The 22,983-nt window shown below is 36.4% G+C and overlaps 1 protein-coding gene across 1 annotated transcript in view; it reads right to left on the minus strand.

Moving 5' to 3' along the window:
• Positions 1-22,983, minus strand: part of LRP1B (LDL receptor related protein 1B) — a 749,866-nt gene that overhangs the window by 84,574 nt on the left and 642,309 nt on the right. The window contains exons 60-65 of the mRNA XM_050899978.1: positions 22,444-22,643; positions 8,719-8,907; positions 7,774-7,922; positions 4,535-4,628; positions 2,785-2,901; positions 2,496-2,615 (exon numbers count right to left, since the gene is read on the minus strand). Coding sequence (XP_050755935.1) covers positions 2,496-2,615; positions 2,785-2,901; positions 4,535-4,628; positions 7,774-7,922; positions 8,719-8,907; positions 22,444-22,643 — 869 coding nt within the window. The remainder of the gene's footprint in view (positions 1-2,495; positions 2,616-2,784; positions 2,902-4,534; positions 4,629-7,773; positions 7,923-8,718; positions 8,908-22,443; positions 22,644-22,983) is intronic.

Genomic DNA, 22,983 nt, shown 5'->3' on the forward strand with positions numbered 1-22,983 from the left:
TAAAGGTAATCAATATTATGTACAATTTTGGTGAAATTCTGTGCTCTCTGTTAAAAGAGGCCACGGGTAAATGGTGAGAAAAGTTTGACAATTATTTCACTTTATCAGTTTAGCAGAACAATTTTTTGAATGAATCCTACAGCAAGATAAAGATGCAAAGATGCAGCTAACCTTCATCTTATTCTTTCAGGATGCTTTAAGTTAAACCTTAACTGCTTTAACTTTAGAACAGCCACTTGACAACAAAAAAGGTCCTCAGTGCACTCACGTGATTCTAGATCAACTCCCTCACAAGCATATATGCCAGATCTTACTGTTCCTTCAACTCTTATAACTGAGAGTATAGAGGCAAGATGAATAAAGGACATCTATCTGGACTGGACTGTGAGCAAGCTATTTGTGATCAGATGCATAAGGATTTCTTTAGAGATAAGCATATGTACGAGAACCTCCAAACTGTTCTAAACTGAATTGAACATAGGTGGAAAACAGTATGATCTATTCTCTGATAAGGTTTTCCCACATGAATGTTTGTCCCACTTTTACCTAGGGAACTCCATAAGGTTTTTAACAAACTTTCCTATCCCTGTTGAAAAGCAATTTGCTCCTTGATACTATCATTCTTGTTTCTCAGGTTTGGCAAGACGAAAAATTTTAGGTTTGTTAAAAGGTGGTGTATTATTTCTTTCAGTGTCACGTTTCCATACATAAATTTACAGTGCTGGAATTAAAAAGCATTTAGACTTGGCTATGCTGCTAACTATACTTGATAAAAAATAATACTGATTCTCAGCTAGGACACCTCACCAGGGGATTTCAAAGTGCTTTACAAGGAAGACCAGCATAATTACCTCCATTTTATATATGGAAAGCCTTAAGTACGAAATGTGACTTTTTCAAGGTCACTTGATGTATAAAACAAAACAGTGGTAGAGCTGAAAAAAAGGTCTGTGTCTTATGAATCCTAGTCCAGTGAAATTAGAATGAAACAGAGAATCTCATGTGTTATCTGTCTTGTGACAGAAGCCCAAGTCACTATGAACTTTGTGGTAGACCTACTTAAAACCTCCCCTTTTCGTTATCTCCCCAAAGGCAACTGAAGAGTTTTCAGAAGCCACAAGCTAGATTTTATTAAAATATAAACTAGCACACTTAACTTTCTTAAGAGAGAAGCTAATAAAGTCTAGGTAAGACAGAACAGAAATAAAAAATGTATATAATTAACCTTCCCCACCCCCCGCTGTGTCTTTGCAGGTGGGTTGATGGCTGAGTTTCAGACAATTCAAAAGCTTGCTTTATGTCACAGCAGACTGTCCTATCCGCACTAATCCCTAGGAAGTTTTCAACTCCATCATCGCTGATCCTGACCCGATCCCTCCCACAGTCCCTGAGCACTGCTGTGCTGCAGACTCCACTGCTCTGATTTAATTTCTGTCAGCTACACCTCAAGGTTTTGGGAACCTTCCATATACCATGTGCAGTTCTTTATAAAGAAAAAAGCAATCTCCTCTATCTTCCACAGGAGCTTACCTGCCCCCACTTAATCAGTTTTTAAAGAAACAGAACATGCAAACCAACATATAATACTGTCTGTCAGAGGCTACAGCTCTGCTGAGCTGTTTGGAAGATGGCCATTAAACATGACCATCAACAAAGCCCTTGTATCCTTAGCAACCATTCCCTTGGAGAAGGCCATGTTCTTTGCAGAAATACAGCATATGCAAACCTTGAGAAAGCTAATTCAGAAAATAAGAACAAGCACCTTAGATCAGCAGTAGATCTGAATAATGAATTGAGTGAAGGAGAGAGATGTATTTCAAGACAGCACCATCATTTTAATTACAAAATGATCAAAGACACAAGCTATTCAATACATTTCCATGCTAAATCTAAAATATTTTCTCTACTTGTATCTTAGAAATATGGAGTGAAAATGAATTTATGAAAAGTAAGATGTATTAAAAGCTGAGTAAATGGAAATCAACTTACATATGCAAATTAATGAAGAAGTCCCCAGAGGAAAGGGAATAGAAAAGGTAGAAAACTCCATCAAAGAAAAAAGGATGTAGAAGGAGCTATGGATCTACATCTTTTCCAATAAAAGATGCAGAAAAATATCTTTTTCCATTGAAATGCGTTGCTGCAAGGCACGGCAGATGAAAGCCTCAAGAAGATGAGTCATTTGTGAGGTGGTTAAGAGTAAAATGGATGTTTCAGCCTAAGTCAGAAACCCAATTAAATGCTTGAAATTAATTGTTTACACACCCCTCTTCTTTGCAATGACTTAAAAAAAATGAAATTAATAAATGACATTTTAGTTTGTTCTCTTGTATACGAAGCATTGTACATCAGTCAATCCTGTGAATTAACTGTTTTGCATGTTCCTCAAATTATTTTACATAGAGGACATTTACAGTATTTTACATATTTTACTTGAGTTCCTTGTTTAAAACCAGCTACAGTTGTCAGAGCAAAATTCTCTAAACATAACTTACGACAGTCTCTTTCATCTTCTTCATCACCACAGTCATCCTGTCCATTGCATCTCAGATTTATTGGAATACACTTCTGATTCTTTGTGCACTTGAACTGACCTGACAGACACACATGTGTGTCTAAGTTAAAAGAATAAAAATATCAAGTTAAAAAGAGAACAGTTAAAGATTAAAAGATTTGAAAATTAAAAGGTAAAAGAATAAAAAGATATTCTTGACAGAATTTAAAGCATGGCATTTAAATCAGTTTAGCATGTTTCTGAAGTCTACAATGTATATAATCACCTACCACAGTTCAGTTCATCAGAATTGTCCCCACAATCATTCTCTCCATCACAGATAAAGGCTGGAAGAGCACAAAGTCCAGTTCCGCACTGAAAACGTCCTGGCTGACATCTGAATTCAGCTGAGAAAAAATAAAACTGCTTATGAATACGATCAGAGGAATGGTTAAAGTATCAATAGTGTTGTTCTTCCTCTATGGACTAACCAAAAGAATTTATAAACCTTTGTATTTGCCTATATAATCTTAATCCGAGTAGATATTAGTAACTAAAATGTACACATACTATTGCAAAATTCATTTCAAAGGCTGAGATTTTAAATTTGCATAACTGTAGTTATACGTTACTAATGATACAGTGCAACCCTTTACAGGTTGATGCTTACTATTAGCTCAACAGAGACTTGCAATTTAGGATCTAAACACTTGAGTTCAAGTCTGCATTTAAGAAACTCACTATTCAACTCTAATTCTATTTCCCATGAAGGGTCTAGCATTGTTTCTTCTCACAGCCACTGGATTTGAGTGAATGAGCAATTATGCACCTCTATAGTAATATTTTATATAAACATAGTGTAGCTTAAAATGTAATCTTGTGTAGAATGACTGCATATGTTAAAGCGTGCTTCAAAGGCCTCTGTAGCAGAAAAAGAGAACTAATTATAAAATTGTAAAAATATGGGTGAGAGATTTCAATACTAAAAAAATCAAATTAACTGTTACTTAACTGGAAGATTGTAGAACACATAGTAGAGCATTTTGTGTATACAAGTTTAAGGGAAGAAGGCAAGAATCTTTTGATTTATGTAGATTAATATAATAGTATTAAAGTAGTCAGTGACTGGGACTGAAAAGTAGCATCATCAACAGATAGTACTGTTTACGAATCCAGTACAGTAGAAAGGTACTTTTCTAACAAGTAAACTTGCAGTCAGCTACCATCACAGCAACCAACCTTTGGGATGCTGAAAGCGTCATAATAATTGACTTCCAGCTGCCTACAATTCAACAGGGGAATACTACAGTAACCTACTATTTGGACTATGGCAGGCTATTGAGAAATATGCTGCACCACCTTCAGGGTAGTGTGTCAAAGTTACACAGGATGCGTGAAAAATGTTCATTGCATAAAATTGTTCATACTGGAGGGGTGAGATTTAGCTCTCCAAACTTTCCCTTGACAATATTTATAACACTATAAAATGAAAATATTTATACAAAACATATTGTGAAAAAGACACAGAAACTTAGTAGGAATCACGTGGACAACATTGTTGTTCTTCAGAAAATTGCACTAAATAATAATGTGTAGCTAAACTTGTATAATTGCAATGAAACATAAGCAAATGAGATTTGAATTCCACATTTCTATTATATACAAAAATAAACCAAATAAACCTGGCAGAATTTTGTATTTATATATAAAAATCAGCAACCTCAGAACATACCTTTAAAATAAAAACCTTTAGCAAAAACATAACTGGGATCAAGTAAAGGTTTAAAACATGAAAAACATGTTGTTATGATTTTCCAAAGACCTTAAAAGACCCTTAGTAGACATGAGTTAATGAAAATCTTTTACAGGCTGACAAACAAGAACCTGCACCCTTTGTAAATTTGACAGAGACCAAGGAAAAAAACACCAGTGCTGCAAACAAAAGCGTTCAAAGAAATCCTCTTCCTAACAACTATAAAGCATTATATTTGATTTGGACCCTACTGACAAAGCCGGGTTCCGAATTCAGAATGCACTTACGGCATTCCTCAGGCTCGTCAGAGCCATCTCCACAGTCATCAACAGTGTCACATTTCCACCAAAACGGAATACATTTGTCAGTTTTGCAACGGAACTGTAAAAGGAAGGAAAGAAGGAAGAAAAGCTTTGATATGAATATTTATATATTTATTTTTAAACAGAAATAGTACAGTTTATGAAAAATTAGATTCACTGCTTAAGTCATTGTTCCATTAATCAACTCTGGCTGTTAATTTTACAAAACTTATTTTTTAAATATTCTTTCTTTTTGGCGATGTTTTGCAGTGAGAGTTCCACTGATACAAATCCTTGTAGTTTCAATGACACTGCTACACTGACATACAGTGCTCCTCATATAAACCACTCATTGCATTTTGCTGCATTCTATGAATTGATTGTTTAAGATCTTATTTAAAAAAACCACTTCAATTCTTAAACAGTCTTTGTAGGCTGTTGAAACAGACTTAATATCATTTTTCCAGATAAACCAAAACACCCACAGTTACAGAAAAGGGCCTTAATGTGCAGTGTTGTACTTGTATACAGTATTGCTTATATTGTTTGAATTAAATGAGAAAAACAGAAGGTAGACCTTCCAACCTTTCAAAAGGATAAAATATTTGTACAAAGAAGAAAAATCCTTTGTAAGACCTTGGCAATGCCTTTACTCTGAGCTCAGGCAACACTGTACCTTTGTTCTGACTGAAAGAGGAATGCAAACAAAACAAAGAGTAGAAATTACTTGATGGAATCTTCTAGGGCTAAACCTAAAATCAGAGTTCATTATGTGGCTAATGCTAGGGAGAAAAATCTGGACAGATTATCAGCAACTTTTAAGAAAATTTGTGTTTCCTACGTGGTGTCTGTATGAGCACAGAAAGGAAGGAAACCAACAGGTTCAGAAGTGCAAGACATTTTATTTTCTGTGACTAGGCATGATTTTTTAATTTCTTCACATTTTTAAAATCATTGATTATTCAATAAAGCTGTATTTAAAAGGTATATTAAATTCGGTGCATTAGCTCAGTTTTATCTTTTCTGCCAAGTGAATTTAGGGTTTCATGGCCATTTATGTAGTAGGACCTATAGTTGGAGCTACATTATTCTTGTACCACGTTGAGGGACACACTATATAACAGGTTGGGTTTGAAAGGCAGCTACTCTAAACTGTTAAACTGTTCCACAAAGGTATGCATCTCAGAGTAGCTCAGCAGAAGGCCTCCAAATGTAGGAGACAAACAGAAACTCAGACAATTCTCATTCTTAGTATTTTCTACTTGCTAGCGTAGCCTTCCTGTTGCTTAACTGTTTTAAGGTGCCAGCGTCGCTCTGCTCACCACAAGGGACTTCAGGCTGTTAAAATGACATCATGAATTTAATTCCAGGAAATGGGTACTAACTCTTAGATGCTATTATGCTCTGCATGAAAATGCTTGCATTCCCTTCTAAACGGGGGAGTCAGACGCTTTGCAAAATCAGGGGCCAGAGTCATATGTGTATGCCTGGAACGGCCTGGAACGGACTGAGTTTTGGTGTTCTAGAGTCTGATGCGGTTTGTATTAAACAATTTCTCACGTCAGATTAGCCATCAAAAGACACCTGAAAGTCTGTAGATGTGCAAGACGAGCGAGTCAGCCATCCAACTCCTTTTCATCAGAAACAGCTAACAGTGGGTGTGTTGTCAAGACCAATTACCTCATAGGAACAGCTATGATTTTACAGCATCATCTGAAAATCTTAAGTAGCAAAGTATATTCTTGCCACTGATCTCTGCATCTGATGCCATCAGATTGACAAATTATCAAACAGTAAACAGATTTCAAAATTGGAGGAAAATGACTAATAACCAGTGTCAACTTGTAACTGTCTGTCTGAAGCAGCTTCACGTATTTAACCCTGCTCTCCCTCCTATGGAATCCACAAGTGCTAAAATATTGCTCCTGGAGGATCCAAGATGTGATGCTATCCTTCAATTCAGACTATCAATGAATTATTTAGAAAGGAATGGAGCCATTCAATCAACTGTTAGCATATAAATTCACTGTGAAATAAGCTTCCAGTGCCATTTAAAGAAAATTTTAAAAAAGAAAAAAGAAAAAAAGAGCTGGTTTTTTTAACCAAACAAATTTGAGAAGCTAGATATGGGGGAAAAATAGGTAAGAAATTTCTCATTTTACAAGTGTTTTACACTTTCTTTTTGTTCATCACTTAATGGGAAGTTACAAGCAGCCAATCTAAACAGAAAGGATACGATGAACATAATAAAATCACACCAAACACTACCTTAACAGAACAGAGGAAGACAGTGGGAAAGTTTCTTAAATAACAATATTACTTGAACGAAACTGTGCATCATTTATTAACGTGACCACTGTTCCCTAAAAATTAAGAGCAAAACCCTTTCCTTAATGAGTACAGACGAAATACATCATGATGTAGAACGTTATAAGAGATCATTAGCATACATATAATAGAAGTGGACTACCAGAAAAGCTGGACTACTAGAAAGATTTTAAAGGCCATATCTACTATTACAATCAACCAATTAATTGTCTGGGTAGAACAGTCCAAAGACTTTTATCAAAATGGTTCTTTTATAACAAATCAATATGTTCTACTTAATCTACCTTATATTTTAAGAAAAAAAATCATCAAATATTTATTTCAAGTACTAGGGAATCCACCTCCCATAAAGAATTCAATGTTTTAATTGATGCAATTGTTAATTAATTGCATGGTCTACCATTTCCATTTCAGTTACTGCATTGTTTTTAGTGTAACCCTAACGTTTACCTACCTAGCTAACTGGTCTGAGTTTGTTTTCCTGTATTAATGTAAAGTTTGTTCATGCATGAATACTCCCAAATCATTGTTATATACACTTTGTATCATTGTTATAGACACTTTGTATTTTTATGTTTCATATTTTATACAAATGTTTTTTCAAAGCAATTTTTATGGGTATAGTAGCTGTATTTGTTCTAGTGACTGGCAGAAACATCCACATTTGAAAGGGAACAAGTTCTGCATTCTCTGGAAAAAAGGCATTTGCAAATCTATTTTCATCTAATAGCCTTGAGGATGAAACGCTTTAAATGCACCCATGTGTTACCTAGTCTTCAGCTCCTTTGACTGATGCTTCCACATTTCATGGGCACCAGCATTCATCATTTAAAAGCAGGTGGAAACACAGTAAAATACAATCCCCACTCCCTCTTCCCCCATGCACATGCACTTACCTGACTGGCAGTGCAGTTCGATAAGCATGTCTTGTTATCCGCAGCAAGGTAAAAGTTAGTGGGACAGGCACAAGTATACATCTTGTCAGGGGCTAGAAGGCATAAATGACTGCAACCACCATTGTTTAGTGTACACAGATGTTTAGACACTGTGGACAGAATAGGAAAAGAATATCAAAGTCTATTATTTCAGTGTACTTCAGAGTATCTGCTTTACAGAGGAAGAAACATGTATTACACATACTATTTTTACAACGGAACGTCTCAAATCAAAAACCCACAAGAGGCAATCTTTTCCTTTTGCCTTTAAGCTATTCTCTGTGGTATGCAAAAATTAATTATTACTATGGATGTAGAATCAATACGGAAAGAATGAGAGGAAGAAAAAAGCACTAGGGTTTTTTTTATAATGAGACAAAAAATTAGCTTATCTAGGTCAAGTGCCAAATTGTATTCAGTTACAATTCAAATACAGGGACATCAGGAGATCAGACACAATTGTAACGCCTACATTCTCTGACATTCCCGCAGTCCAACAAGTTTCTAAATACCAGTATTCTTCTGTATTAGTAAGACTCTCTTGCTTTTCAAATAATGTTAAATGTTTTCATAACACACTGTTGCCATCTTGATAACTGGTAACTCGTGCTGTAATGCAACTCAACAGTCTGTACTTCCAGTCAGTATCTGGGTTAATTTTTAAGCACCCAAATTGGTATCTCGCCACTGAACAAGATATATCACATTTATTTAATACCAGACATACTTACAACATTAATCACAGATTTATGTTTAAAAATGCTAATTTGAAAACTTCCACAATTTGAAACAAAACAGAAATAAAAATAAATCACTGCAGATAAACGAGCTTCCATTAACTCAGCAACTGGCTACAAAGTGAAATACATCAATGTGCTGTACGGAAAGCATAGACAGAATAGTTACCATCAGGTTGCCTATAAGAATGATACACCTGGATGTCTGTTATGGTATGCCATGAGTTTATCAGTGACAGTCTGTCTGATCCAGAGGTTTTGTGGGCACGGCTGAGTGATTTGGTTTTCCCATCTGTCCAGTAGATGTAGTCTTCAAACAACGTTAGTGCAATCACCCCTGGAATATCTTGATTAGGGACTGTAAGAAGAGATGCTAAGATTAATGTTCACTCTTGGAAGACTGCCAGTTAAAATATTCCATACTGCATGGGTTGACAGATACAACTGCTATATAATGTCTTGAGAATAATTGTCATGACAATATGTCAAGCCTAGAGGGTTCTTTATTACCAGTTACGATAAAGATGGATGGGGTACAAGCTCTGCTTGCTTAGAATTAGTTGGCCCAATCAGTGTTAAGGAAATGAAAGAATTTCAGTTAACAAAAATCACCTCCAGATTCTAAACCAATGACATCTTAAGCTTTAAAGCAGTACAGAACATAAATATAACTTAACCTACTCCTTACAGAAGGCACATATTCATTTGCTGTTTTAGGGGAATAAAAGTTATTAGAAAACGTCCAAAACATAAGGTATACATCTCCAGATGCACTGTGTTTAACACCCTTTAAGACAATTAATAGTGTTTCATTTTGGCAAAATATACTGATGGGTTTGGGGGGGAAGTTTTGCATTAAAATAAACATAGCAGTAAGAGGGCTTATTGCTTATTCCTAGCATAACCAACCATACAATTTAAAAAAAATTAAAAAGTGATTATTATACCCCATTGTTACAATATCACAAAATTATGAGCCAACGCGATTTTAAAAAGGATGGAAGGACAGAAGGGAGAAAAAGCTTTGGAGCATTCTTTATCCTACTGTCTACTCTTTAATCTTGAACTATTTGTTCTTGGTAAACATAAACTGGACTCTGCTTTTTTTTTTTCTTTTAGTGTATGTAGCTGTAATCATAAATGTCACAGGAGAATATCTGACCACAATGGTCAATTTGTAAATTATAATCTTCTGTCGCTGAATCACTCTCATTACTGATAGAGCTGAAAAGGCAGACCAGAGCAGCTGAGTTTGCCATTTTTAACCAGCATATCCATAACACCTTTACCTTGTTTTCTTAGATGAAAATAGCTTCATCTTTTTACCTGGAATGTGCTTAAATAGAGTTGGCAAATCTCATATTCCAGTTGGAACATTTCATAGTTCACTGCCAACTGATGACTAATACCGTGTATATGGAATGACAACTTAGCAAATTCAATTTCGTATACAATAGTCTTGCCGACAGTGAACGCCAGTGTAGGGTATGTTGCCTTCCGGTCAAGGAAACCTCACTTCTTAGACCTGAAATTATTTTCCCTTCTTGTATGTTTACGTATACCATAGCCATCATACTGAATTAACAGTATGATACTCTTTTAAAGAGCTTCATAACATTTCTAAGAAATTAGTCAAAGTGCAAAGAAATCTTAATTTTGGCACTTATTACATAGGTAATTTTGGCATGATTCCTTACATAGCATAGTACCCGCAGGAAAAGTTCTTATAATTTCCCTTATTTGTAGAATCACATTGTGAGAAGAACAAGAAGTGAATCACTCCCCATGGCAATTGTTGCTGTCCTGTTCCTCTGAGCAAGGAAGTGAAGAATTCTTGAAGTACCATTACTTTTAGTTTTGCCGCTAAAGTAACAAATGAAGTGCAACAAAACAAGAATACAGAAACTGTAAGTACAAGTATTTCCATTATATTGATTCTTTTTCCTCTTTCCTATTTTTCCTTGTCTTCTCACCACTGGATTTATCAGAATAAATTGCAAGAAAAACCTCCTAGATTTGGGAAAACACCCAAAGGCTCGAGCAAGGTTTGTCTGTCCACTGGAAGACCTATATGTATTATCACCTAATTAGATCAACTACTTCCATATTAATTTTATCCCCACTCTGCTCTGCAGTGAACTAAATAATTCCCTCGGTGGGGAAAATAAGCTGTAGACTAGACAATACTACCCGGCGTCACCCTAGATGTAGTATGGAGTGTGAGGGGATCTCTAGTACTGCCAACAGTGAAGCGAACCCAGCACCTAGCCACAACTGAGCCTCAGCAGTCAAATCCCAGTCATTACCTGTTTTTTTATGTTCTTTTGCTTAACATGGGTGATTCTCCTTGAACCTTCTGGAGAGATTCCTTAAGCTCTGCATACATCTTTGATAATGAGGAATTCAACTTAATACTGTTCCAGAAAAGGCATGTATCTCTAATCTTAATTTTAAAAAGTGAATGATCTTTAAAATGCTTTAGCATCATTATTAATTGGGAATACTAATTATCATATCACATGCTTACTGCCAGATTACTGCAATTAATTAAGGAAGCATAGAATTTACACATTCATGTCATTTGGAAAAAGGAAATTATAATTCTGAATTATTTCAGAATTATTAGTTCATCAAAATCTGTGTACAGGCATGCTCTGTAAAAGAAACACCTTTTGGTTTCCATCACTATCCAATATTTCAGCAGATCCCTGAAAAACTGAATTCTCTCAGACTTCCTCTTGTATTGGGTTTGCATGGCAAGGTTTTGGTAGCAGGGGGGCTACAGGGGTGGCTTCTGTGAGAAGCTGCTAGAAGCTTCCCCTATGTCCAATAAAGTCAATGCCAGCCGGCTCCAAGATGGACCCGCTGCTGGCCAAGGCTGAGCCCATCAGCGACGGTGGTAGCGCCTCTGGGGTAACAGATTCGAGAAGGGGGGAAAAAAACCCCCGCACAATTGCAGCTGGAGAGGGGAGTGAGAATATGTGAGAGAAACAACTCTGCAGACACCCAGGTCAGGGAAGAAGGAGGGGGAGGAGGTGCTCCAGGCGCCGGAGCAGAGATTCCCCTGCAGCCCCTGGGGAAGACCATGGTGAGGCAGGCTGTCCCCCTGCAGCCCATGGAGGTCCACGGGGGAGCAGATCTCCACCTGCAGCCCCTGGAGGACCCCACGCCGGAGCAGGGGGATGCCCGAAGGAGGCTGTGGCCCCGTGGGAAGCCCACGCTGGAGCAGGCTCCTGGCAGGACCTGTGGCCCCGTGGAGAGAGGAGCCCAGGCTGGAGCAGGTTTGCTGGCAGGGCTTGTGACCCCACGGGGGACCCACGCTGGAGCAGTCTGTTCCTGAAGGACTGCACCCCGTGGAAGGGACCCACGCTGGAGCAGTTCGGGAAGAACTGCAGCCCGTGGGAAGGACTCACGTTGGAGAAACTCGTGGAGGACTGTCTCCCGTGGGAGGGACCCCACGCTGGAGCAGGGGCAGAGTGTGAGGAGTCGTCCCCCTGAGGAGGAAGGAGCGGCAGAGACAACGTGTGATGAACTGACTGCAACCCCCATTCCCCGTCCCCCTGCGCCGCTGTGGGGGAGGAGGTAGAGAATTCGGAGCGAAGTTAAGCCCGGGAAGAAGGGAGGGGGGGGGGGAAGGTGTTTTTTTAAGATTTGGTTGTATTTCTCATTATCCTACTCTGCTTTGACTAGTAATAAATTAAATTACTTTTTTCCCCAAGTGGAGTCTGTTTTGCCCGTGACGGTAATTGCTGAGTGATCTCTCCCTGTCCTTATCTCGACCCACGAGCCTTTCGTTCTATTTTCTCTCCCCTGTCCAGCTGAGGAGGGGAGTGACAGAGCGGCTGTGGTGGGCACCTGGCGTCCAGCCAGGGCCAACCCACCACACCTCTGTTGCCGCTCTCCCCAGTTAGTTACTTCATTGAATTTAAGTCACTCAGTTGCTTTATTTTGCTATTATATTTACCACAGGATTTTGAGTACATCTGGGCACAATTCATTGTGCTATCTTTATATACCGAGACGTAGGTATATTAAACTCAGCACTTTTTATTTTAGGTAGATTATAAACATTTGCTATTGAAAGTTTTCTTGTAACTTCTAAGTCATATGATTGTGCCACAGTACAAAAATTAAAAGACAAGCAGGAATTTTAGGTACATCTGCAAAACTGCAGAAGATTCCCCACTGATCTTAAAAGGGCAGTTTCTAATGAGAAATACAAACCAGGCTGAGAGAACAAGCAGGAAGGAACAACAGAAACTGCTACTCTGAGTGAAACCCTGAAGCTATCCATAAAGCTATTTATTTTATTTTCGCTTGAGTTCTGGAAAAATATTTGTTCGTATAAATTATGACCCTCGCTGCTACTTTTGACATCAAATTAAAGATGTCAAAGGTATCACTCCAGTCTTTCTAAATAAAACAAATGTGCTTTTTTCGTTGTCTGTTTTCTCTTATTCTGATCACAGTTAAGATTAAAATCAGAATAAATGGGCATGTAAAAGCCTTAATGCACTTGAAGAGGATTTACATAGGAAAATTCTTTTGATTTCATCGTCTTTACTATTCCCCACCAATGAAAAATACATCTAGCAGTCATTCTCATTTTGGCCAACCAGGAATTACAAGTAAACACCATATCCTGAGTATAGATGTATGAGTAAATGCTTACTTTTGTTTCTGTGTATGTTTGTGGGTTGCCATACAATTTATCCTAGTTTCAATGGATTATGCATACATCCGAATCCAGATGAAACTTTATATTCATGAACTAAAGAAGATTCACAAGAGTAACACATACTGTCTAAATTGTCTCATCACACCTTATTAATAGGGAAGCTAAGTTAAATGGGTGGCGTAAAATGATAAATACTGCAGTTAGAGCACTGCATTTCAGAAAACTGTTCATTGACTCAGGTATATTTTTCTTTGATTTTTTTTTTTAAAGCCAATTTGCAAGCACCAGGTTTAAAAGGTTAAATCTTCCAATTGTCTTAAAAACAAAACCACAATATCAAACACAATGTAACAAATACTATACTCTCTTTTTTATGTTCTTTAAAAGAAGTATGACAGAGTATATCTGTTTCTAAAAACTGGATTTTCCATTATTACCACATATTGGTCAAAAGGTGAAACTGTCAATGGTTTAAACACTCACAGATTAGGGTTGTAGTTTGTCCTGCCACTATTTCTTATTTCTGAGTAACTTTATAAGTTTAATGGGCTTCTGCGTTAAAGTCAACTTTTCATTAAATAATGTTCAACACAAACTTGACCAAAATTCTTTCAGAAGCTTGCACCATTTATAGCTGTAAAAGCTATATGTATTCTTTTGTGACTATGAAACTTAGAGGAAATAATTAAAAAAAAAAATCAATCAAGGAAGCAATGAATGGACTGTGTTAAATAAAATAGTACAAATAAATAAATGTAAACAAAAATCTACGTAAAGTAAAACACACAGAAAATAAGTATAGTATCACTGGATACAAATATCTCTTACGAAAATTCTAAGCTGACCATAAAAATATAAAAATTCTTATAAAATAAGAATTAATAATAATTACATAATATAAAACCTCTTATAAAAATTCTTCTAAGCTGACCATAAAACTCAATGCATTCTCTTGCAGTTGATACATCTGTAAAGACTGAAAGAAGTTTCTGAAAACAGGCATTCAATGGCAGCTAATTCTGATTTACTTTACTGTTTAAGGAATAGTCCTATTATAGCTGAATATTATTTTTCTTTAACTTTTAGTATATTATAAACAATGGAACATCAGAACTGTTGACATGTAATAGGTTATAAAATCTACGGTCCACATCAACTATGAATGACCAAAAAAAAAGAACACAAAACTGTGAGGGAATTTTTACATCTTATTTTCTGATGGAACAGTAAAATAGTCTCTCATGCTCTTTATTCTTTGCCTTTGAGGACATCAGTGTTTCAAGCTTTCCAAAATTTCAGGTGGTGACAGCTATTGATTTATCATAAAAGTATGCAGTAGAAGAAACTCACTTACTTTCTTCAGTGTTCCCTTCACTTCAAGAGAACCTTAGCTGCATTACCGATCTACCTCTTCATAAATGACTTACGTTAGTTATATGTTGCAATACTAATTACTAACCTCACAGCATACATTACGGTGTGAATCACAGCTTTAAACAGGGAAGCAAGACTAATTGCTCTCCTTTCTTTGGCAAGTACTATGAAAACAGACTACTTTCTGCAAATTCAAAGTAAAGCCAGGTTAGTCATAACTGGTAAGTACCTCTGCTTCCCCTGCATCACCTATTTGAAAACATTTAATCAAGATGTCTACCTGACAATCCATTAGTAAGAAAGTAATATATTCTGTTAAACACAAAAATTACATGACTTCAACATAAGGGTCAGATCTTGACCAGCAAATTCATGGAGAATTTAAATAGTCATATTTTAACACAGAGCCATGAGAATTGCATTCACTTAGTATTAACTACTTTCTAGAATTACCTATGTATTCAGTAGTTTGTTTTTTGTTTGTTTTTTTTTAAGGTTTCTCATAACAATGTCACCCTATGGCCTCTATGAAAGCTTCCAAAATTAAGTAAGCTGAAGCCCAATTCGTATCTCAAAACATTCAGCAAAAATAACTAATAAAACACCCCACCTGCAAACCAATAATCCACTGGATACAGCTCTAGCAGTCCGTAAGTATTTTACTAGACCAGTACTTACTACACGTGCTTTTTTCCCCTCACTGTTAGAGCATCAAATCCTTAAATAATCCCTTGTAACCCATGCTTATTACTCTTCTTTTCTCTCAGATGAAGAAATCTCAGCAAGTGTAACTGAAGTGCAGTTCAGTCAGAAAAGGGATAACTGCCCTATCGCCATAGGACTCAGGCTCCATCATCATGGATGGGCACACTGGACAGCTGCTATGGCGTAAGGGAAGAGGCGAGAAGTGTCTTTAGCCCCTTTCATAAATCCTTACCTGAACAGTATTACTCAGCTGACTGCTTCCATTGAGTCCCAAATAGTTATTTCAGTGACTCAAGTTTCTTACAGCTTATGATACAGTACATCTCAGAACATACATGCCAGTTTTCATATACTGCAACATACACCATGTACCATATATGAGTAAAAAATGCTACACTTTGTGCCAGCAACAGAATCTTATTAATTCAAACTGATACTTACTTTGATTTTCAAGACCCTGCTCTTCTTATTTGTGTAATAAAATGCATTATGGGGGCATATTCAACAACTTACTCAACAATTATGAGGGACAAAAAACATGGAATGCAAAATCACCACCCTAAGTAATTTCTGAGGAAAAATTGCACCTGAAATTTGCTTTTGTGATTCCTTTTCCTATCACAACCTCCCCCTACCAGAGATGAGCGAGTCCCTTGCAATCCCTCCTTTTCTAACAGACCTTCTACTGCCACCTCTAGTTCTCTACTGGGGTTTCATTTTATACATAAATCATGGATTCTCTTACACCGAATGCTAATCCCAAACAGTGCTTGACCAAACAAGAGGAAGATGAGAAATGTGATAAGAAAGAGAAGGTAGAAAAGAGAAGGAATGCACAGGCCTATCAGAAAGCTGCAGAAAATAGGAGGAAGAAATACAGGGGGTAGTAAAAGGGAAAAAAGGCGAGGCTTGCAACAGATCAGAAGCAGTGGAAAAGAAAAATTATTAGATACTTGAAGACAAATAAAAGTGACCATAGATAACATACTAAAGGGAGATAAAGTGCTGCGTGAATGTAAGGGAAGAAGAGCCACATATCTCCGTAAGAGGGAACACGATTATGTAGACATATGAGAAGCATGCACAGACTTAAAATGTACGTCCCTCTCCCTCCTGCATTTTGTACTAATTTTGATCCAAGAATATAAATTCATATGCTGTAAGTCATATCTGTGATAAAAACGTCTACTCTTCTCTTGTGTGAACTCTGTGTCCCTTATATTTTCTGAGTACCTCTACTTAAGCATAAAAAACATTCATTTGATTTCAGGGGTGAAAATCATGCCGTCTAGGATTTCTTAACTACAAAATATGCTTACTGAAGAAGCCATACAGAAGAAGTGAAGCCCAGTCTCACTCAGCTGTTATTGAAACACAAGTATTTCCAAAAGTAAAAGCAAATACTCTAAATAAAATGAAAAACAACAACAACAACAAAAAGATCTCATTGTCAGCTGGTAAAATCCATGTGCCAAGAAAAAGTGTACTTAAAAAGGACAAATGCTGACTTCTTCTAACCAAGAAACACTACAAAAATATCTGTACTCTATCATGTCCACCAAGGTTAGATTTTCTTTGGCATTCGGCTCCTGTTCAAGCTGAAGCTGGCTGATCACTTCACTTCGGAGCTAGAAAGAGATCTGTCCCTTCCCTTTCCAAAAAGAAGGGACTGCAACCCTGCCATGACCTTGTGCAAAGTCTACAAGAAGAGAAGGGGTGAAAGATTCCTGTCATGCTCCTCCCAAAGCTGCATCCACCCAGCTAGAGTTCCAGTGCTGGTAAGTAACAGCTAAAGGTAATTAATTGTTGTTAAGCAACATTTTAAGTGACCTTCTTGCCCCACCATGGCATTAGAGCAGTTTCTGTTTAAGAATTTTGGCACCCAAAGACAGAAAATTTACATTGGTGATCAAACCTCAAAAACCAGGCTACATTATTTTGCATTCCACTCTCTGAAACTCTTGATTTTCTGAACTGCAATAAAATAAAAATAAAAAGCCTACTGACATCTTGACACAAATGGAACCAGTGATAAACTCTTAGGAATAATTAAGAATGCTGCACAGACAAACTACATCAAGGAAGAACAACACTTAATAAGAAAATAGCCATTATACATACAAAAACAAATAAACTCGAAAATTGCTGATCTTCTCTTGTGCTGCAATTACTGGCCCATACTGTCCTCTTTCCATTTGAACTCCCTTGTAACCATTTTTGTCTCATTTTACATTCAACTTGTAACCTCCTCAGGACACAGTCAATGCTTTTTTACTTCTGTATAGTACTTACTCCTGGTACTTGCTCCTTTTGATAAAGAATTTGAAGTGCTTAGACAATGAAATTAATAATGAACAATGACAATAAGATTATGTCTATTAAGCTTGTGAAAAAGTACGTAATTTTGACAGATGTAATTAAATTTAAGTACGATACACTAAAACACTGATTTTTTTTTTAAAAGATGAGATATTTTATAATCACTATTACTTTTATTAAATTGACACTTTGTTTAAAAAACCAAACCTGTCAAACTCAATGAACAGAAAAAAACATTATTCATAGAATATATACATTAATTCCAGTAACTGAAGCCATGTTTCACAGGAAAAAAACAAAAACTATGAATACACTTTTAGGATGTTATTACTGATATTTTTAATAACAACATGTGCATGCGTACATATTTCTTTCTGCAAATGTAATATATACATCACACACCATACTGGTGATATACATCACATATCCATACATACTAGAAGATACAACTCCTAGCATTAAGTGGTAAGATATTTTGCCAGTCAAAAAATGTAATTGAAATAGTGAAAACTGAGAATATTTCAGCATAATAAACTCAAATAAAAATTGTTATACATCCCAAAACTACTATCACAAAAGAAGCAGGAAATTTAGACTTAAATCTAAACATCTTAAGGCACAAATGTATCTGTGGCATTAAAGCTATTACATATGACTTATAATGATACCATGAGAAGAGATGAATAAATTTTCAAAAATCTGCCTATAAAATCAGTTGATCAAATCTAGGACTGAAATATTTTGTTGTCCCACTTTAAAATGTTTTATTGCCTTTTTAATTTCACTGTGAGCAGTTGTTCATATGCCAGTTACGCCGCAGCAGTACGTCACAGCAGTGATTATTCTCAAATATATACAAGTCACTATTCGAGTAGAACAACTCACAGTGTGCTAATGAGTTTCAAAGATTCTTTAATTATTTTTCAGGTTTACAGAGACCATTTACATGCCTACCAGCCCCTACACCTTAGAGTCGTGTCTTGCTGCTGGTTTCAATATTCATCCCCACTCCGCCCTGCAAGCTATTGCTTCCTTCATCTTTGCCTCTCCATGCTCCTGCCCGGATTGTCTCCTGCCATCATCCAACTATGAGTACATGAACTGCTAAGCCCCTTCCGTCTATCTCATTTATCTTCTACCAAAACCATAGGAGCTGTTCAACACTCTGCAACCTCCTTCATCAAAAACTTCTTATTTTTGATTGCTTTGATACGAAGAGGGGGAGACCTTGTGACACAAGAAACACTGTATTTCATGTTCCCTGTTCGGGTTGCTTTCTGACAGAAACAACTGCATGGAAAGTAATGCCCATCCTTTAAAATTTGTGATGGCGCATGTCCAGCTCATACAGAGAATATACAGTGAATGTCTGCTAAGTTTTTAATGAGTACGTAGAAAAATTATTTTCAGAAGTTTATAATCTAATCAAATTTGGGCATATTATCACAAGAACAGTGGAAGATACAGAAACCAACCTGTTGACAATCTTCATAAACTGGGCTCCATAAACTGGAGACTGTGGAACCTTAGAGTAATGTAACTGTGTGAATTGCCTTTAATATAGCAGAATCTGTGTATTTTTCCTGAATATTATCCTTTAAAAGAGATAGAATACAATAAAATAAAATAATCAGATTTAGGAAGACATACGAATTGGAGAATTTTAGCTGAACAATTATGAAAACTGAATCTAGAATGCAATAGTGGAGGTGAAGCAATTATCAGTTTGTGCTATCAGATGTGGCTATAATGAGTAATTCTATAGACTCCTCAAAAGTTAGGAAAAAATTGTTGCAATATCAGAATTACTTTTTATTTCTCATCTGCTGTGAGAAACCCTCTTTTCAGACTTCTCTAATTTTTGAGCTATGAAAACTGCAGTATAAATCTGGAAGGAATTGGTTTCTGTAATCTCTTAGATTACTTTTACATTAGGACAATTTCATAAATAACTGGATTTACTCTGTTATAAAACTCTGGTGGCAGTGTTCAGAATTAGACACAAATACTCACTTTCTACCTACAAAGCCCTTACAATTAGCAATTTTTGAAATTACAGGTGCTAAAAATGAAAAAAAGGTTATAATCTCCAAAAACCTTATACTTGATACTTTAAAACTTGCATATATGTACACCAATTCTGAGGTTTGTAAACACTCAGGCAGAAGCCAATTCTGAAGAAAAGGTTTTTTTCAAATTGAGATACTATAGGAAAGTTTCTCTCAGTTAACTATATTACAGCTAAAGAAGTCATTTATGAATACTTAATTCATTTAAGGTTCAACACTTTTTCATTGCTTAATTTTCATGCCCCTGTAAGATGAAGCAACAAAGTGCTCAACTTTTGTTTTTACAGTATAAAACATCAAAGAACTCAACACAGTTAAGCACTAATCTCGGCTCAGAGAAGCTTCTGTACTTCCTGAACTGGACTATCAGATTCCACTTTTAGTTTCATTATACTGAAATTCTCATCTTCAAAGAGTGAAATGGGAAAATGGTAGGCACCTCTGGGTTTTAAGGGCTCTGCAGGATAGGAAAACCTGCATGAGGCAATCAGATACCTAGGGAACTGCAAAGCTTGCATCTCCTCTGGGCAGTGGGAACCAAAAGCAGCTGTTAAGTCTGACAAATTCTTAAATGTTTTATTTTAAAGCTCACAGAAGTAAACCAGCTTAGTGCTTAGCCAGATTAGTGCTTCAATGCTTGCTTAATCATTTACTGTGCATAACATTTGTGAATGCTGCAGTGCTAAATTGGCTAAGCTCTAAAGACAGTTTACATAATCAAGCATTAAACTTCAAATAGATAAGCAAGGTCATTGCTGCCCCTAGCGCCAAGAAGAGCTCCCAAGTACTGTACGATTTCTGGCCTAGTTAGCATGTTTTCAAAGTTCTTACTAGGACTCTCTTGATAATTATAAAAGCCCATTTCTCTATTGAAATGCAGAGGAACTTTACAAGAGAAAAGCAGCAGATGTTCTCTTTTCCTGAAAAACCTTTAAGATTCGTAAGAAAGAAAGAAAAAAAAAATACTTGTTGCAAAAAGTGTTAACACTAAGATCTAAATACAAGTAAACTCCCATTGCATGGAATAAACACTCCTTGGTTTAACATACATGTCCTGGTTTCAGCTGGGTTACCCCAGCTGAAACCAGGACAATACAGCATGTCAATAATTAGCCTGAGATTGTTCTGTTTGTGCTCTAGAAGTATCTAGTGCAGAGCACAGAACACTGCAGTCTATCTCATACAATAGTACCTCTTTATGATATAAGGACATAATGGACACAATGAACACCAAAGACAGCATGGCTGGAATTTTGCAGATAGCTTCCGAAATCTAGTGATAGAAGGACGTCTTCTGAGAAAGAAAAATTCTGAAACTTTCAGGTTGAAAGAGAAAATTGAGAAAGGTTTGACCACTGCAGTCAGGTTAGGGCTAAGACGGACACAATGGCTATTATTTACTTCTTTCCTTTGAAAGATCCAGAAGGAAGAGTAAGAGGATAATTGTATGAGAACAAAATACCAGGACAGCAGTACAGGGAATAACATCAAGAGGAGCACGGAGCTTTGCTTCATCTGTCAGAAAAATAGACTGTCAGCAGGAATCCAGCTGGCACTCGGGGGTATGTCTGGGCAAGTACTGCTTAGGCGAGCGGGTTACAACTGTCCTGGGTTCGTTACAAAACCCGTGGAAGTTAATGCTGAGATTAATGGGAATGTTTACAGCTCTCATAGCTATTGCTGTAGTCTCTCCAATTTACCATCTCAAATAAGTGTCATTGAATTGTTTGTTCATTATCTATTTATAACTTACTATTCACGAAAACAAGGGCTAGAAAACTTTTGTTTGTTTGTTTTATTTCACAGCAAAGCTTCAATCTGTAAATAAAGTAGTTATTTCATGAACTGTGGTTTGGAGAAAACCTGGAGGCACCCGGTATGAGATAAAAGCCTAAACAAGCCCAAATGCATGAAGTTTTAACCAGGATAGCAGCAGTTCTAAGGTTTGGGTAAAGCTTGTGGAAGGGAGCTCAAGTAACAGTTTAATCTCAAAAAAAACCCAAACCCCAGCACGCCGATACTGAGTATTTCATATATTTGAATTAAAGTGAAAGATCTTTAATTACATCATGTGGAATATGAGAACTATTCATCATAGTGTAAAACTTTTTTTTTTAAAACACTTTATAGATAAAAGATACTAGCTTTTTAATTATCTGTCAGGTGAGAAGCAGAACAGAGGGATAAAGATTAGTTCATTACATAAGTCTTTCAAAAGTTATTATTTTACCCATCTACCAGGAAAGGCCCAAATTACATTTGCAATACTGCTCTCCTTATTGACTCATGCTGAGCAGACTAATGGGCATTTCCAGGCTTTCTCAGGCTGGAGTAAAAGCTGCTTTTAGCCACATTCTGACACACGGCACACAGGACGTATCCCTTCCACTTTTAACAGACAATTTTCACTGGCTTTGTAACTTGGTCAAGAACATGTGTTGCGAATATATGCTAGAGTACAGAGGGCAGCCTCTGATTGCTGAGTCTGTTCCTAGAGTTTCTGTTTTCATTTGATGTTTTTTCCATGGACATGTATTACTGCATGTTTAAAAATTATTCATATTCATAACAGAGGAATATGAAAAGCAACTTTTGAAATATTGATAAAAAGGAAACAATGTATCAATAAAGGTTGCAAAAATGTTTTAAAGAACAGTTTTTACATAACTACACATAACATGCAAAGCACCTTCAATTTAAAAATTATCAAAAAGAAAAAAACAAATTAAAAAAAAAGCTGTTGACCAACCTTTATGTCTATGAGATCCATCCATGTCAGAAAACTCAATATGATTTTCATCAGCCCAATACAGTCTGTGGTTGACATAATCTATTGTAAGAGCCATAGGTCTAGATATCTGTGTTTCTATCACAATTGTTTGACTGGAGCCATCCATACCAACACGGCCAATGTGAGGATACTCACAGCAATCAATCCAGTATAAGTATCTATAAAACAAAATACAACAGCTGTTTTGTTTAGAAATGCAAAAATAATAACAATAAATAATTAATTTATTTAGTTGACCTCAAGAACAAATCAGTCATTATTCTATAATGTTTCCATTTTCCAGATCGATTTTTGGATTTTTCTAGACCTGTCTATAAATGAGCGTGCTAAATGTAAAGGGTTTGAATAGGAGAGTTCTCATGTTAGATGTGATTTCATCGAATTAATTATGGACTAGTAAAAACTGCATTGAAATTGCTTAGTCTTGATACCTTAGAATTTGAAGTACCGCCCAGATTGGACTTCGCGAATCTCATATCCTGCAAAAATGGCATCACT

Source organism: Gymnogyps californianus, chromosome 7 (assembly GCF_018139145.2).
Source record: "Gymnogyps californianus isolate 813 chromosome 7, ASM1813914v2, whole genome shotgun sequence".
In the NCBI taxonomy this organism is placed as follows: Eukaryota; Metazoa; Chordata; class Aves; order Accipitriformes; family Cathartidae; genus Gymnogyps; species Gymnogyps californianus.